At 37.5% G+C, this 18,697-nt stretch overlaps 1 protein-coding gene across 8 annotated transcripts in view; it reads right to left on the reverse strand.

The window, feature by feature from the left end:
* PDE4C (phosphodiesterase 4C) overlaps positions 1–18,697 on the reverse strand; it is a 254,317-nt gene that overhangs the window by 13,898 nt on the left and 221,722 nt on the right. For 7 of the 8 annotated variants that reach the window (XM_072405136.1, XM_072405137.1, XM_072405138.1 and 4 more), the window contains 8 exons: positions 13,576–13,669; positions 12,398–12,570; positions 10,262–10,360; positions 9,070–9,234; positions 7,294–7,393; positions 6,313–6,467; positions 3,026–3,148; positions 819–1,001 (listed from right to left, as the gene is read on the reverse strand). In XM_072405136.1, the coding sequence (XP_072261237.1) occupies positions 819–1,001; positions 3,026–3,148; positions 6,313–6,467; positions 7,294–7,393; positions 9,070–9,234; positions 10,262–10,360; positions 12,398–12,570; positions 13,576–13,669 (1,092 nt within the window). Of the gene's footprint in view, positions 1–818; positions 1,002–3,025; positions 3,149–6,312; positions 6,468–7,293; positions 7,394–9,069; positions 9,235–10,261; positions 10,361–12,397; positions 12,571–13,575; positions 13,670–17,677; positions 17,867–18,697 lie in introns of those variants that run through there. The other variant, XM_072405143.1, reaches the window with a different exon arrangement.

Genomic DNA, 18,697 nt, shown 5'->3' on the forward strand with positions numbered 1-18,697 from the left:
CTTATATGTACTTGTTTATTCTTTATTGTCTGTTGTGTATGCTGTTTGTTATGTTTGTTGTTTGTTTCAGCTGTGTTTGCTGTTTATTTCAGCAATGCCGGATGGGATTTTGCTCTGAACTTTGGCCTTGATGTTACTTGACAATAACATTACTATATATACTTTGATTGTTGGGTATTTTGCTACATCTGAGGTTCATTGATATTATGCATACTGATCCTGTTCCTGTATTGCTGTACTCCTTGTTCATGTAAAAAATTTCAATAAAACTTCAATTTCAAAAAAAAAAAAAAAAAAGGTGGGAACCCAGCAGCATCTGGTGATGTCCATGAGTTCAAGACTACAGGCTGTCATTACCAGCAAAGGGTTTTCAACCAAGTATTAGAAATGAACATTTTATTTTCAGCTTTTTAATTTGTCCAATTACTTTTGAGACCCTTAAATAAAGTGATTGTGTAAAAAAAGTTTTTATTTCCTCACATTTTTATGCAATCTTTTTGTTCAACCCACTGAATTAAAGCTGAAAGACTGCAGATCGACTGCATCTGAGTTGTTTCATTTAAAATTAACTGTGGTAACGTACAAAACCAAAAATAGAAAAAAGTTCTGTGTCCAAATATTTTTGGACCTAACCGTAATTTTTATATTTGCTCCACTTATTCCCCTTTAGGAAGACATTGCATTGAAATAAACAGTACATTCACTCCTAAGGACATAACAAACCATTTCTTCCCCAACAAATCATTAGGGTCTTAATCTCTAAAAAGAGAAACATTTTAAAAATATTCTAAAAATAAATTGAATCAATCTGGAATTACCTGTGATTTCTCTACAGAAGCATTGTGTTTGTCACACATTGGACTAATTTCCATTCCCTTTTCCCGTTCTCTGTCACCTTGATGGAAGAATTCAACTATGATGCGATCCGTCCACTGGCGATACAGCTCTAAAGGTTTGGTGGGATTGCTGAGGTCTGCACAATGGACCATGTTCTGAAGAACCTAGACAACAAAAGATATTTTAGATCTTCTCGGTCTTCCACACCCCTTAAGATATCTGTCAGATAAAGTTATATAACTTGGAACCTTACTAAGAATTACTTATATGTAATATGGCTGCACACTTTTTTTGAGAACAAAATATTAATATTTGTAACATACCACCAAGAAAAATAGTTGCTTTCCTACTGCAAAACTGGTGAATATTTTGGTTGGTTACAACTTGTAATTTGTTTAAAAGGATTTTCCTGCTTTTTATTAGTTTGAAATTCTTCAACGTGAAACTGTATTATCTTAAAATGCCAGCCTGTGGTGCATGCAAGAATTTTTGTTAATCTCCAAATATGTTAAAGTTTGCTGGGGTAGCCTAGGATCCCAGGTCTGCAATATACATACATCAATCTGAATTGGTAGGAGTCAAACCTTTCCCACCATAAACTGTGCTCCACATAACCCTAAGTAGTCAACAGTTAATTACTGTGGTAATCGGGGGCAAAATAAGATTTTCCACTTGTCTGCTAAAAGAATAGGCTATACTTTAAGGTTTTTATGTTGGGCAGAAGTTGGGAAGAACCAGGGGCACCCCAGGCTCACAGAAAAATGTTGTCAGTGAGCAAACACAATACAGTACGTTAGGGGACTGGGAAAAAAAAATCCTCAGAAATTACACTAGTTTGTCCAAAATAAAAGGTAATACGCTTTGGCCTCTAATTATAAAACAGGCAACCTGACATTCCCTGGTGGGAATCAATAACTGCCATTGAAACACATAGACCTAGAAGATTCCCACAGAGGAATGTCTTATTGCTTGTTTTATCAATATAACCCTTGATTAAATACCTATATACCATCCTGAAAATACCAGATTTACAAAAACTAAAGATATGCCCCTTTGCACATGTCAGGGGCTTAACCCTGAACCTACCAGTTTCCCTGTTCCATGCCTGGATGATATGAAGTCAAAATTAATCCTATCAACATGTAATTTGTTGAAATCTGTGTCAGGTTTTTAATGCACTGGGGAGAATTTTTTAATCACTTCTTGCCCCTTTGTATCTCGTACAAAAATAGGGAGTGTGGTTGTCACCAGGAACAGGAACGCATGGACAGCAATAAAACATTATATATGTGTCTCCACTGCAAAATTTTTCCACCACTTATTGTTCTGCATTACTGATCCTACGTCAAGTTTGGATTCTTAGAAAGCAATTAGTAAAAGTATCGGGATACGTGATATGAACACACTTGTTCTGGGTCATCCAATATGCTGCCACAAGATCGACAGCAGACTGGTTTGGTAATCCCTGCATGGGCTGCATTTTCTAGGGCTGTAAGCTCATGGTTCAGTGGCCATTAACTCACCCATGTGATGCCTGACACTAGGCTATGTTCAGACTGGTGGCAAAAACACTGGTTTCCATGTGGGTTCATAAGGCTGGTACCAATGTGCTGGTTCTTAAATAACCAGACGTGTGTAAAGTTCTCTAAGTACCAAGATGTTGAAAAGATCCTTGTTAACAAGGTGTTTCTAAAAACTACTTAGTAACCATTAGTTAACCCTAATAAGCCCTAGTTAACTTTCTACACCCTGGAGAATGGGGGAGGATATTTGTTTTCAGTTTTGGCATTGGTCCAATATTCAGCATTACACAAACATTACAGTTTAAGGTGTACAAATAATTCCTAATAGTTAGTTTTAGTAGGAATTGTTTTAGTTGGAAGTTATGTTGTATTTGTGTGCAATTATAATAAATTTAGTTTACTTTTTTTCATTCATTCAAAATTAGTAAGTAGCATTGTTTTTTTCATGGTAAAGGTTCTGTGTTTTTACAAAATATAAGGCATAGGTATTTTTAATAAACTTTTGAAATCTGTAAATGAAAAACGGAAAAATAGTAAATATGGTGTGGCCACCTGAGGGCCCGGTAGAAAAGGGTTATTACTGTTTTAGCCAAAATTTAGGCTCGGGGCAGGAGTCCAATCTTTGTACCTTTTTTAAAATATCTGTAAACCAGATTTTTGTTTACCTGTATGCGATCAGAGTAATTATCCAATAACAGGACACCCAAGCTAGTCACTTTCTTTGTTTCCACCATGGTTTTCAGGTCAGCCAGTAAATTCATGTGTTTAGACATATCTGTAGCCAGTACCTAGGAAGGAAGGAACATTTACTCCACTCATGATTGGGTTTATACAGTTTTTTTTCCATTCAGAAATAAATTATTATATTGGAGACTTAATAAAACATTTCTTTTGTTTAACAGGTAAATTGCATTGGGTTATAAGGGTGAAGGGAAGAAGAAACAGGACAAAAAAAAAAAAAAAGAAAAATGACCACACAGTGATAAGTGACCAATCAGATCAATTAGGCATACAATGAGCAGACACAACATAAGTGGTGTCATCATGCTACAGAGTTGTTGAAACCAAAGCATAAAGCAGCAAAGGCTTTGGCATTATTGGCCAGTGACAGAATCATTAAGGTTTAGCAGTAGGAGCAAACAATCTATCAAATATTGTGATGGCAGCATCAAGGTTAGATTTATTTGTCCAATAATACGGCCCATATTTAATCACATTTTGCAGGACACCCTCAACACTATTAAAAGTTAAGTGATACAATGTTATCACTTCCCCCAGATAGGCATTGCCTGTCTTGTTGGGTATACAGTGGGGAGTAGTTTTGCTTTAAAATGGCTATACTAACACGCCTGGCCCACCCTTTCCTTTTCTCTTTCTGCATCCTATTTTCTCTCCTCCGTTTACTCGCTAATCTCTTCCTTTCCCCTATCGACTCTTCTGAAAACTTATGTAAAAGGAATCATACAAATAAGGTGAAGACAACTTGTTAGCAAACTGAACAGGATGCAGTATGCCCAAGTCTGAACAGAGATTTAGCTATATCGGGTATATTGGGGTGTTGGCGGAAATGAAACGTCCCCATGCCCCCTGCCTTCCTTCCATGGGGCCTCTCTGCCTTTCCAAGGCCTAAGTATAAGACATTGTGCACCCATTCATAAATAGTAGTTTCATCTCTCTATATATTAGTCATTTATACGAAGCTCTAGAAGCTCAAAATGCTATGCCAGGACTTTTATTCCTTATCTTACTTAATATGGGTGCTTAGTTGATTCTGGAGAAATGGGAAGGCATTTTCTCTATTTCAGGATTCCCAATAGGGACTTGGAGGGTCTGAGAGACTGTATTCGGTACAGGATATATTATCTTTGTGCTTGCGCTTGCAATTCTAGCATGTCTGGTTTGCTACATGGCTGTCTTAACATAGCACTTGTAATACTGCATGCAGGACACTTTGAGGAAATTTCACCTCACAAGTCATTATATTAAGTTACCCATATGTTAACAGTGTTTGTAAATTGCCACTTAAAACATTCCAAAAGATCAATTGTTTTTTTTTTCAAATTTTGTCACTAAAGAATGCAGTACAGATTAGTAAAATGTGTTGCCTTAAATGCCCCCTTGTCCAATAAAAAGCTCCAAGGCTTGAATCCCCTTTACTTTGCTGATCACCCTGAGTTCTGGAAAACCTGAAGTGTTGCATTATACTGACAGTGGCAGCTGACAGTGCTGTAATATACTGGCAGCGGTTCCCTTGCCTGTCTGCCTTTGTTCTCTAATTTTATTGAATCCAAAATGTGGTCAAAAGCTTCACTGGCTAACAGACTTTTTATTTCCTGCAGCCTCATTCCTCTTTGCCAGTCCACTTCCTACCAGTTAGAAAAGTTGTGTTTAGTTATCAAAATTATTTATGCACTCCTAAAAGGCAAAAACAGAGCAATGCAGAAAAAATATCCATAATGCATATCCATATTATCCAAAAAAAATATCCATAATCCCAACATGGGCCAGTAGGTTTTATTCTTTAGATGTAGCTCTGAACAAAGACATTTTTAGGAAATGCAGTTGTTTACAGCAACAAATTAATTTGTAAGTAACACTTTTCAAAAGAGAAAGGGCATATTTATTGATCCTAAACAGCAACTCCTTACTGCAACCCATTATTATTAGATTTCTTGTACCGTGTTTCCCCGAAAAAAAAACAAAAAACAAAAAACAAAAAAAAAAAAAAAAAAAAAAAAAAAAAAAAAAAAAAACTTACCTTTCGGAAGACGTGAGCCCGAGTTCTGGCTTCTGACAGGCAGAGTGCATGTAGTATCACTCCACCTGTGACAGGAGCCGGAACTAGAAAGAAAGCATCGGCTTGTGCGGCTCCGGAGTGTGCACTGCCGCATGCTTTCTTTCAGTGTCCCGCTGCCTTCACAGGGAAAGAACACGACTCGGTGACCGCATGCTTTCTTTCAGTGTCCCGCTGCCTTCACAGGGAAAGAACACGACTCGGTGAGTACTGTCCTCCCGTTTTTAATTTATGTATGCTTTTCTTTTCTTTTTCTCCTCTGACCTGCTGTATGTAGTTAAGGGGGATCTTGAGCAGGGGTGGGCTGGCTGTTACAGACCCCTAGGTCTAGACCCGCTAGGGCTTGCGTGCGGATTATTAAGCTTTAGATTAGGATTTTAAATTTTAGATGGGGGTATTAAGCTTTAGATTTTTTAGGCTGAATTCCAGTTTTGGGTGGGTTTTTTTTCTGAACTGGACAGATTTACACTAGGTCTTATATTAGGGCAGGTTTAGAAAATAGTGCTAGGTTTTACTTTCGGGGTAGGTCTTATTTTCGGGGAAACACGGTATATACTTCCAAGATTTATTGTTGTTTACTTGTAACTGTAGAACAATTATAAACATCTAAACTCATGTCCGAATGCACCTGACACTCTCATTGAGAGAACATGTTGATGTACAGGTCATACAGACATACACAGCTTAAATAAAATTGCAAAGAGCAATAAAACTAAATAATAGTAAAAAGCCAACTGGAGAGCCAGGTCATGTGACATGTCAAAGTTACACAACCTGTTCAATCATGAAGCTTTGTCTACTCAACTGAGCACTTTGTGGGGCTTCAATGGCTGACTGCGAGCTGTTTTTATGAATGAGATGGGCCATAGGTATGTCTAGTGCCATGGCGAATAACAAATAGTGGATATCAACATCTGATTTTCTTTAAAAGTGACCCCTCTTAGTTTTTTTTTTTTACAAGGCTGAAGATGTTTCTCTTTCCAAACACTTGGTTCAGAAGTATAATAAGGTTAGTAGAATATCAAAAGAAACAATAGGTTAGATAATATAAAGTGATCTGGAACTGTTGTTACATTTAAAGTATCATGCAACTGGAATGTTTCTGTCTCTCACCAATATAAAGCAAATATTTAACTATAATCATTTTCTGAAACATACCATGTCTATAACCATTTTCCGTAAAGTCTGGCGCTGCTTCTTAGTCAGGTTCTGAAAAATGTCACAGTTTTCTTCCTGAAGAAGCTTAAATCCTACAGCCAAGTGGTGGTTTTCTAAAACTGAGGCATCATTATACATTAATGCCAACTCCGAGTCTGAGTAGGAAAAAAAAAAAAAAAAAACAATTAATAAAAGGTGAAAAAAGCTTCATACGCACATGGTTATTTTAGAGCTGTAAAGCACAGGCTAGAAATCTACCCCCATCTCAATCCAAAAAAATTCATCCTCTGTATGTGAAATCCTGACTGTACCACCTTCATGTCACAGAAAAAATTATTATTTACCAGATAACAGTTTTCCTAAGTTCAGCTGCCTAGGACTGTTGATCCTGTTCCTACTATTTTATAGGTTGAAGGGCTAAAACTTGGCTCATTTTCTGCTGTATTAAAACATGAAAGGTTAGTGCACACTGCTATTGCAAAAACTGGTGCGTACATATCTGCAGATTTGCTATAAACTTAAATTTCTCCCCTTATCAGAACTGTGGCTTATTGTTTTTTTCACCTGTAAACTCTACAGAATGCAGTAATCCTAATAAATCAGTAATCACAGTAATTGCCGCCACCAAGAGTTTAGGTAACACAGATTGCAAATCTTTTAAATGATAAATGTTGGTTTTACAACTTAACCAGTTCAGCATTCCTTATAGACCTAAAGATCTTTGACCATTTTTATCAACAAACAAGTGCACCTAATAAATTGGTCACTGTATATATAAACCACTACATATACACAATAGCACTTTGATGACTGACAGATCACATAATAAAAATTCTATTAAAAGTATACACATTACTTGTAATTGAATGCTAAAAGTAAAAAAAGGCTAAAATTATTGTTTATGGGGTAATTTACAGAAAAAAACTATACCTATCACCTGTGTTCAACCTGGCAAGAAATACAACTATATATCCCACTTACTGGTATTAATAAGAAATTGATTTGACACGCCTGGATGATCCACATCATGAATAGCACTAGCAAAGATCGCAGCCATAATTTCCAGATCAGTGAACACAGCCTGAAAGAAGATTTATAAAGTCAATTTTATTTTAAGGTATACCATAAAACTATTTACCAGCAAAACTAGTCTTAAATTTTACAATAGCAGTTATGTGTTTCAACTATATCATTAGTGGTGTTCCTGAATTGTTTCCCCAAAATTTCAAGAGAATAATTGAAGTACAAAAATCACTTCAAAATGCTGAACCCTCCCAAGTTACATGACCTCTGTTGATAGACACAATATTAACATTCAAAATATATCCCAGCACATCGTTTAATTTTCCTTCACTAACAGCTATGTATACACTTTCTTTTTCACAGGAGTGTGGGTGTGTGTGTATATATATATATATATATATATATATATTTATATTATATTTATATGTCACACAGTTATGTGAAAAAAAAGAAATTACACCCTCTTTCAACTCTAAAGTATTGCATATCATTACATATTAATATTAATGATCTGGTTCTAAAATTATTTAAATCTTTTTTCAGATGTAGAGCAATGTACAGCAGATTCTATTGTGCCATTACTTTTATTGTTATGAATTTATAATACAAAATTATCTGGTGCTCAGCAGTTTATAAAATAAAGCATTTTATAAAGATAAGCAATAAGGACTCATCAGCTCAGGCAACTTAGAGATGCCTCTGTCATTTAAAACCTGGTTTCTACATCCAGCCACTGTGAAAAAGAATGACAACTACTTGTACTACTTTTACCCGGGCCAGCCTACAGCAATGACCAACACTGGATTCTGATCCTTTTAAACAAGTGAGAAAGCAAAGAATCCACTACTTCAATTCTTGTAGCTAGAAACAAAATTGTCCAGTATGTTGAAAAACCTGGATAGCAATAGGTCCAAGCATGGTACCCTCACGTTTGAAACAGGTTCTGTAACACCGGTATGGGGATCACTACCCTAGGTTCAGGCACTGCTAGCTGAGAAAGTGTGCCCACTAGACAAGGCTGGGATGTGAAGCTCAGTCTTGCCATGTGAGTTTTTTTTCTTCCTGATGGTTGATGTACACTACTACTGTGCCATTGTCCAGAATACATGATCTTTCAAAACAGATTGGAATTTTAGAATTTTGTATTTCTAATGCTCTCCGAGAAGATTCTTAGGCACGTAGGCTAGCACTTAAGTTGACTTATAAGCACTTAGTATGAAGCACTTAGCACAAGTATGAAGAAACTATACTGGTCTAACCCCCCCCCCCCCCGCTATTCCTCAACTTACCCAAGTAATGTTAGTTTTAAGCATTTAAGGTAGAGTCTAATTGGATTAGCTCTATATTGTTTACTAATTGGTTATTTGAGGTTGCCCAATGAGCAGAAAGATTTCACAATTGTTATTTCTGAGGAAGTAACTGTTACTAACTATGTTGATTAAGGTGAATTACGTGTTCATTTGGGATTGTATTGTTTTGAGTCTGTTACTACTTGTGTCTGTTATTTATATGTGTGGTGTAATGATGAAAATACAAGCATACAACAGGTGTACAATATATTGCCTAAGTTTAACAGTTACTGGCTAGCCAGGATTCACTAGTACAATCTTCATATAGTACTGCACAGAGGTCGCCAATTATAGTTACATAGAAGAATGTCAGATGCCTAACGCAGCCGTGCACTTTGGACAGAAAACATTGATACATAATATTCACAAAATTCAAAAAACTGACCTCCAGAGCTGGAGTGGACAGAAGGACATGGGTGGACTGTGCCACATCTGCTGCATGGATGTTGTTATGATAAGCAACGTCTGAGTGGTAATGATCTTCCAGAGTCATCATGTATGTAATGAAAGTGTCAGCAGGAATTCTGAAGGTCTTCAGAAGATCTCTTTCCTGAGGTGTAAAAAAAAATTTTTGTAATCAGCAGTTTTCCGATTGCTTTTAAAGTACTCCTGTAATATAGGCAAGTGGGATAAAAAGGATACACATCAATAATGTTTTTATAAAAACCTTGAAAAAGGTTAGTAATTATAAAGTAAAAGAAAATGAATTCGCAGTTTAACACTCAGAATTCTTTTCTCAACTTCTCACAGAAAACCCTCCAGGTAACAGTCACTTAGATTAGGTACACTGAGCTATAATTATGTTCAACCAAACTTGTCATATACATCTCTGTCACACTGCATTGTCAGGATAATCATTCCCCTAGTTCACCTTTGGCAGTTTCTGGATCATATCAGCTGCAAAGGACATGAGAAGCTACTAAATCAGGTTCAATAAAGGTGCACAAATCAAGTCTATGGTGTGACAACCCAGAAGTTTGCTCTTTTGATAAAGAAGCAACTGGTAGCCTTTCACTTCTATTTTCAAAGGTCTTCCTTACAAGCAAATATATTATCCAGTAAAATGTTCTCATACTCAATACATTGGTAGCAGTACAACACAAATATGCAACTCCATCTGCTGAACTCAACAGGAACTCAGCAGATTAAGGTTGGGAAGGATATACATAAATGGTCCATATAGTAAACTTATATGTGCACCTGGAGGAAAAAAGATTTTTCACGATACAGTTTAAGAACATGTGGAATAATTTTACGAAAGAGATGGTTCTAGCCAGCTTGACAGATTATAAAGAAAAGGCTGGATATTTTATATACAGACAAAATACAAATGGCCGATATTGTTTAATAAATTATAAGGAATAACAATGTGTAATATGATAAGAGAATACTCAAGTACTTTAGAGCTTAAAGAAGATTTTTCTTCATCACAGTAAACTAAACCATGTCTTTTAAGGGGTCTCCCCTGGATCAACTGTGATGTTAAGGTTCTCAGGATGGGAGGTGCTTTTGTTTTTTTTAATGTATTTTTGCCTTCTAGCTGAACTTGATAGAGATGAGGATTTGTATATCCTTACCTGGAAAATTGTATACATGACGACTGTTAAAGGCCTATTTCCTGAATATTCAGCTATCTTAAATATATCAAGACCCCATTTATTAGCCTCTTCTATTTCCTGTAACACAAGAAGCATTAGAAAAAGGTTAGTTTCATCTATTTTAGGTGAAAAATAGTAACAATATTTGCCAGCAATGTAACATTTTGTGGTATTTTAATGTTCTGTGTCAAAGGACTGAATATGTTCTTGGCAAAAGTTTTTGACAGCTAAACAATCTAGAATGAACCTTAAATTAAAATGTAATTATTACACTTAACCCTAATATTCACTTGTAACCTTTTCTGTGTTCTCAAAAATAATTAACCTAATCCTGACACTAAATAGTAATCTTTCCCCAACCACCACACTCAAAGCATAAACATAGCCAAACTTTCTTTTTAGTTTTGGAAACAGTAAGAGTCTGAAAACCAGAACTCCATTGGACCAATTTATCTATTCTTGTTTTATTGACAACTTTTCAAACTTGCATTATATTCTTTCCTGATGACCTCATGTCCCGAAGATGATGGTTCCCAGTGGGTACACAGTTAGCAAAAAACATACAAATGTCTGTATACTCTTAGTACAAAAGGTGTGGCTTTACTTTAAACTGCCATATATGATGCATTAACAAGTTTTGTTTTTTTTAATTCTACAGATTACATGTTGATCCTGACAATGTATTTGGTACTCCAAAGTTGATACTTTAAACCTTAACCCATTAGATTGTGACAGTTTGAGACATGAGCTATGGATTGTGAAGTGCTACAGAAGATGTAAGTGCTACATCAAAATGAATAATTAAATTCCTATACCAAACCTATTAGGTAATATGGAAATACCCCTTAACCATACCACTAAAAAAAAAAACATAAAACTTTGGATCACTGTAGCTAAATAACATTGGTTTGTGGCTATTTTTGTGGTTAAACCCTGTATTGGAAGTATTAAGTAAAGTTATTTGTTTTCTTATTTTACATGCATATTTATGTGTAAGCTAAGCTGCCCATGCAGAGTGGCAATTACAAGGTTCAGGACAAACCATATGATATTGGCAGAGTTGGGCCCATTTCAGACTTAAGTGGGTCACCTCATAACAAAATTCAATGAAATGGGATTGCTTGGGAACCATTTTGTGCATGTATTTGCAGGAGGTTGCATTATGGTTGTGGTGGGGCTGCAGTTCGTTCCCTGGCAATGTTCTGATTGTCTAAGTATGCACATCTCTCTGTCACCGTACTTGACATCTCCATTTCTGGAGCCCTTTGCCATCTATAGTGGCTGAATTGGGATGACATAACTGCCACATACGGGAGCTACTTTGGCAGGAAATCTTACCAATTCTGTACCCTGATATCTGCATGAATACTGCTGCAGGTAGAAAACTCTTTAACAGCAGAGACTTAAGAGTCTCTTCCATCATAAGGAAAGCCTGCCTATCAGCAATATTTGTGGGGTGCGCTTTCAGAGGTGCTAGATGGACTAATCTGTTTGTCTTTTACTTTAAGTGTATGTAATCCTTCAAAATTAACTTTTTTTTATTGGGCCCATTTTTACCTGTTAAATATACCATTACAAACAATTTGTTATATCAGTTTTATTTCAAATCTAAAACCCATCCAAATTAATACTAATGGTACCACATCCGCTAATTTTATTTCAGAAGACTAACCATTTACACTATTTAAAAGACTTTTTTAGGTACTGTAAATATGAACATATATTCGCCATTATAGCTTTTAGGATGCTTGTAGCATCTAGTTATCCCAAAGTGCCTAAAGAAAGTGGAGGACTCAAATAATGCAAAAAAAAAAAAAAAAGCTGCAAATGCCTTCCAGGGTTCCAAAATCTTATTAGTTCCAGCCTAAATCCTTGATTTCTCCATTATGTAAATTTGGGTAAAAGTTGGGTAAATCTTGCATGAAAATATTTATAAATAATCCCCCAATTGTGTTTTTATGTACATATAAGGTGCTAATTTTAGCATGTGTCAAGGAATTAGAAAAAAAAAAACAACAAAAAGCTCCAGCAGCAAAAGATATGGGTCAGCTAAGGTCTTCCCCAATTATAATGTAAAATTGTACAGAGAAAGGTAATGATTTACTCATGCATCACCTTTGCAAGGAGTTCTTCTTGGTCAGTCTTCACTCCAAAGCGTGGAATACTGCAGATAGTAAAGCTAGAGCTATGAGTCAGCTTCTTCACACCACTAATTTGGGACATGGGTCTCTTCTTCTTTTCCTTCTCCTTTGTAGTTGGAGAGGGAATTTCCACTTCATGCTGTTTATCTGGTAGACACAATAATTTACAAGATTATCATATATGTTAATATAATATTATATGTTGCACCTACCTAAATTACATTTTCCTAAAGCTATGTGACTTACTTGACTGGTACTCGTACTTCAGTGGTACATGCTTTAAATATTCCCCAAATGGCTAAACATGATTAAATGTCCATAATAAAATTTACCTGTTAAAACATACATTACAACATGTGTGTGTAGCTCCTGAATTGGAACTAAAATCTCACGGTCACAAGCAATTCATTTTTTACTGTTCAAACATGGCAAAGAGCTACTGACATTAGGCATAGAAATGAGCCTTCCCATTGAAATGATCAGTAAACCTGTAAAACTTCTAAATGTGTCTTCGTGTATGTGAGTCTGAAAGGTTTTTTAAGTGTAAAAAAAGTGTTTGTAAACATACATACGCATTAACAAGAGCTACAAAGCCCAGTAAAAGTTCAGACAACTACAAATGTGAAAAAAATTAAAAATTTGGGTAAATTCAGTGTTTGTAAATTGTCAGGTAATAGGCTGACAAAATGCATCATAACTTTTGTCACACTACAAAAAATAAATAAAATACAAATAAAACTTACAATGTCTAATAATAATAGTAAGTTATTTCAGTTTAATGCGGTATCCCAATTTTAGTTACAAAGGAGCTAGGTTTGAGTAAAAACATGTAGCTTGCTAGGGTAACGCACATGGACAGCCTCATAGTAATGCACCAATTTTTTGCACTGTCAGCAGATGCTTAGTAGTTTTGTTTTGGAATTAAAAATTGTAGAATTGCACTATTACTAATGCACATATCTACAAAAATTGTCATATTAAATGGTCCATTGAAAGCTGGTTATGAGAACTAATTAGGCACAAGTCACTTGACACAATATTCATTGGGTGAATAGGTGAATATTCATTTAGCGTGAATAGTCTTGCTTTCTTCAACAGCTGTACTGTTAATCTAAAAATTAAAAATCATAATTGGGAAATCAATGTGCTTACCTAAGAAGGTACTAGATATATATTCAGACACCTGATTTCCAGACCGGCTTGTTTCAGACAAGTGTGTCAGTTCTCTATTTAACATCCTCTTAAACTGCAGGAAGAAAACAACACATTTACATGTTACAAACAATCCAAAGCAGCTGCTGCCATGACATCTTACAGTATTTATGGCTGTGCAAGGAGACTAACACTGCTATCTTAGATGTAATATATACACTGATCAACTAAAACAACAAAACGTCTAAAAAATGAACTGAATAACATTTTCCTGTACTAAATGGCACCTGTCAAAAGGTGGGTATATAAGGCAGCAAGAGAAACAGCCAGTTTTTGATGATGATGTATTAGAAGCTGAAAGGGCCCAGATTGGATGGCTTCACAGGATGAATAAAGCAAAATTAGGACAGTGGTGTGCACTAGAGCTGGCTACATATGAGGTTGTACAGCTGCAAATCAGAATATTCATACTGATCCCTATCCACTACCAAAAGCACCGACATTGGCCAAGTAAGCATGAGGCCTTGACCATGAAACAATGGAAGAAGGTGGTCTGATGAGTTTTTTCATTTTTAGACTATGCAGATAGCTGGGTGTGTTGTTTAGCTGGGGATGTGCTAGAAAGTCCTGCCCATTGGGCCCACACCTCACAACGTACAGTAGTGGTCGCCAATCTTTTCTGACCCACAGACCACTACGTTTACCGGACCGCGCATGCACCAGGGACCAGGTGTCACTCGAAGGGGAAGAAACTTCCCTCATAGCGACGTCATGATGCCAGAACCCACCAGAGACACAACAAACCTACTTACCTGAGCCTGCGATCTGTACAGGACACATGGTCCACCGCTCTGATCAGTGTGGCCCCCCCCCCCAGCAAGGTCCTTCCCCTGATCGGGGGGACCAGAGTTGCGTACCACCAAATTTTTCTCAAATTTTGGCAACCGATGACTTACTTAAAAGGAACTAAATGTATCTCTTTTTCCTCTACAGCCAGACATTTTCACTGAGTCTTCTTCTGGGTTCACCCTGGAGTGTTAATTCATTCCCAGAACTCGAGAATGTTGGAACTGTACACTGAGCTGTACATGCACAGTTTGTTTTATAGCATGTGCCTTCTGCAGTTTTTTTATTTTTTAAGAATAGTTCTTTAAAAAATCTGCTGCTAACATCTTGCTCCCACATACTACAATAAACCTTCAGAAGTCTTGTGGAATCAATGCCTTGATTAGTCAGAGAATACTGAGTGGCACAAGGGAGACATACATAATTTGCATGTAGGTCTAATGCTGTGGCTGACCAGGGAAAGCTGCAGAGAGAACTAACTTGAACAATATTGATTATTTGAAAATGAATTACTCCACAACTCTACAGTGCCTACAGCTACAGAGGCTTGTTTCAGAGCTCATTTAGTGTTTATGTATTGTTCAGTTTTAAAGGTTCACACATACAGTGGGAATGGGCATTCCCATGTGGCTCACTCATACTGAACCGCTAACTGACACCCCCATTCATTTTCTATGGATTTCAGTACTGCGAGTGAGGCACTATATGTAGGATGTGGTTCAGGAACGTAAGGAAATGTAATTGAAAACGTAACTGCATCACAACCATCAGTATGAATATAACCTTAGAGGTTTAACAAATGAGTAAATTGACCATCAGCAAATGTGACCACATCTATAAAAGAAGTTTTGATAGTTTGCTTGCCTATGAGTTTGAATGCCAAGAGGAAAAGACATCAGCAATGACCTGAGAGAAGCAATAGTTGCTGCCCATCAATTTGGTAAGTAATATAAGACCATTTCCAAACAATTTAAAGTACATCATTCTACAGTGAGAATAATTATTCAAAAGTGGATTCAACATTCAATTTGAGACAAGGCAATGTTCAGAAAAGCGCTACATCTCGGACTCTACAAACCTCAGTTAGCCTGGTAGATGTTAACATTCATGATAGTATACCTAAAAAAGACTAAACAACTATGGCCTGTTTGGAAAGGTTTTGGCTTGGATTTGCAAGGTTACATCTAAAGAAACCACAAGACCTATTAAACAATGTCCTTGGGACAGAAGAGATCAAAGTGGAGATGTTTGGCCACAGTACACTGTAACAGATTTGGCGAAAACCAAATACAGCACACATCAACATAAACACCTCATTGTCAGGCCTGGCGGTGGAAGGGGTGATAATTTGGGCTTGTTTTGCAGTAAGAGAACCTGGGCAACTTGAAGTCAATAGACCTGATATATTAAATCTCTCCAAGGAGAGAAGCTGGGTAATCCAGAAAGCCTGGAATGGATTTCTTAAAAGTCAATTTCTATTTGTTAGCAAATGTTTCAGTCCTGGACCAGATTCATTCCAGGTTTGCTGTGTTACCCAGCTTCACTGATGGAAGTGTATCCTCTCCAGCCTTAGAGAGCCTAAATAAATCAGGCCCAATGAAGTCAACCCTGTACTCCTCTATATACCAAAGCTTAAGTGGCCTTCTGTGTAACAGAAATTGGCAAAAACTGGGTAATTCAACAGGACAATGATTTTAAGCACACCAGCAAATCTAAAACAGAATGGCTAAAAAAGAAAAGAATCAAGGTATTGCAATGATCCAAAGTCTAGACTTTAAACCAATTGAAATGCTAAGGAGGGAACTTTAGAAAGCTCTGCATCAACGAATGCCCAGAAACCTCAATGTGCTGCTGCAATGATGTAAAGTGGAGTGTGCCCAAATTCTTTCACAAATGTGGGAGACTGATAAAGTCATATAGAAAATAGTTACTTCAAGTTTTTGCTGCTGAAGGTGGTTCTTCAAACTATCAAATGATGGGGTGTAATTAGTTTGTAATTCAAAGCTTCTTTTTTTTTGGGTCTTTTTTTTTTTTAAATAAATAATGCTACGGTGAAATGTGTTTTACACTTGGGGTCAGATAGAAATGATTTTAGAGCCTGCTATGGACCAGATGATTTCCTAATATGTCCTCTCCCATTTGCAACTCTCTATTTTGGAATATTACAGAGACCTGAACTAAGATAAAGTGGACTCCCATCTGAAAGTGCTAGCCGTTTGGCTGCTTTAACAGTCTAAGTGAATAAAACTTTGTAAAATGTAAAGATAGAACACCTGATCCGCATTGTCTTTGGACCAGTTATTTAATGCATTGGTACCATCAAATCAGCATGACAGGCATCTAGCATTTTTAGAATAAAGGTCAACAGTGGTTTCCTGAAAACTTATTTAACATGTTCTTTTTCCAACTAAATATTTTGAACTGGTTTTGTGTCTATATCAAACACTTGTAAATGTTACTGTAGCATTCAGACCGGGAGAGAGGGGATTGGCCATCCAGGCCAAGGTATGTTACTGCATACACATTAATGTGTGACCTGGAAAGGCGGCCCCTTTATTTTAAATAAGCCGCCATTGCACCACAATGGACTCTGTAACACACAAAACTGAGCAACTTGGGGTTGCTTGGGTTCATTCAAACAGAATGGCTAAGGAGCACCCAGGGAAAAATGAAAATAGCTGGGGATCAGCACACAAGATATTGTATACCATGAGGATTGTCTGGCAAATAAAAGAGATATTAAACCTCAAATTGCTGAAAAAATGCAAGAAGAAAGTTTCAGCACTCTGGATAGCTCTGGCCACCAGTACCAGTCTTATAAACAACTGCAAAAAGATGTGTATTTTACCATTCACCGCAATTATTGACACAAATATATGGTGAATGTGAACTTGACAAATGTACTTTATGATTTTGGGTCTAGAATGGGTGCAGGTAGCAGTATGGCTGGTGGTATGGGCTTGGAATGAACACAAGCGGCATGTAAATGTTTTTAATGACATAAATGAAGTGATGCCAGGTCTGAGGTGTAAACACAAGAACTCATGGAATCAGGCTGGGCACCTCACACATTGCACCTCATCATACATCACCTAGGGAATACTCTCAATATCTTGTACTACTACTCCAGACCTTTAGCACCTGTCAGGACCAATGCAATGTTCTAATCCCCCCACATCCATGTTATATCTGTGCACCCTCTGCATCCAGCAGCCACTCCTCCCTCTCCATCCCTCTAAACACACACACAGCTCACCTTGGCCCAAAGAGAGCAGCCCATCCTCCTACTTCCAGCATACAGAACAACGCTAGAGCGTCCCCCATGCACGGCGCCCCAAGTTCTTAAATGCCCCCATTGGAGTCCAAGGAGGCGCCCGGGGAGGCCCGGGGAACATGCCGGGGATCGGGAATCCCTCTACTGCTTCCCCAACAACAACACGCCGCACTGGGACAACCAGCCAATCAGAGGGCAGCGTACGGACCAATGAGCGGACAGGAGGCTAGGCAAGGGGAAGAGATGCGAGCAATTGCACGGTGAATGGCTATCCAATCATAAATAGGGGTGTGGCGAATGCGGCTGCCAGCCGTGTAGTGCAAGTCATCAGGACGAGAAAAAGGCGGAGCTTGAGCCTATGATGCGGCACATGGAATCGCGGAATAAGGGAAGAGGGGAGGGGGGCTGCACCTGACTGACAAGATACTTCTTCATACGGCCAATGATTCACCACAAGTTCACACGTGGTTTGGTTGCTGCACCGCACAGTAACCGGGCCAAAGCGACGATGTATATTCCGGGATGTTCACAATACATAAGGATGTACACAATGCACTGCTCATCCTTCGCCTACAATACGTTTTCCACATAAAACCTACTGACATGATGTTATTACAATAGAACCTATCTAAGGGTGAGAGAGTTGGGCTGCAGAGCCCTGACATCTTCAAGGCTTTGACCTTGATTTATTAAAGCTCTTCAAGGCTGGAGAGGATACAATTTCATCAGTGAAGCTGAGTGATCCAGCAAACCTAGAATAGATCTGGTCCAGGATTCAAACCATTTGCTAGCAAAGGGCAAATGACTTTGAAGAAATCCACTCCAGGTTTTCTGGATCACCCAGCTTCACTGATGAAAGTGTATCCTCTCCAGCCCTGCAGAGCTTTAATAAATCAGGCCCATTGTGTCTGAAGCAGGAAAGATGGCCAACGTCAGACATTCTTCATACCAGCGTTGTCCCTGCTATACAGTGCTTAGTATCTACAAACACTGATCCCAGGA

Source organism: Pyxicephalus adspersus, chromosome 3 (assembly GCF_032062135.1).
Source record: "Pyxicephalus adspersus chromosome 3, UCB_Pads_2.0, whole genome shotgun sequence".
Classification (NCBI taxonomy): domain Eukaryota; kingdom Metazoa; phylum Chordata; class Amphibia; order Anura; family Pyxicephalidae; genus Pyxicephalus; species Pyxicephalus adspersus.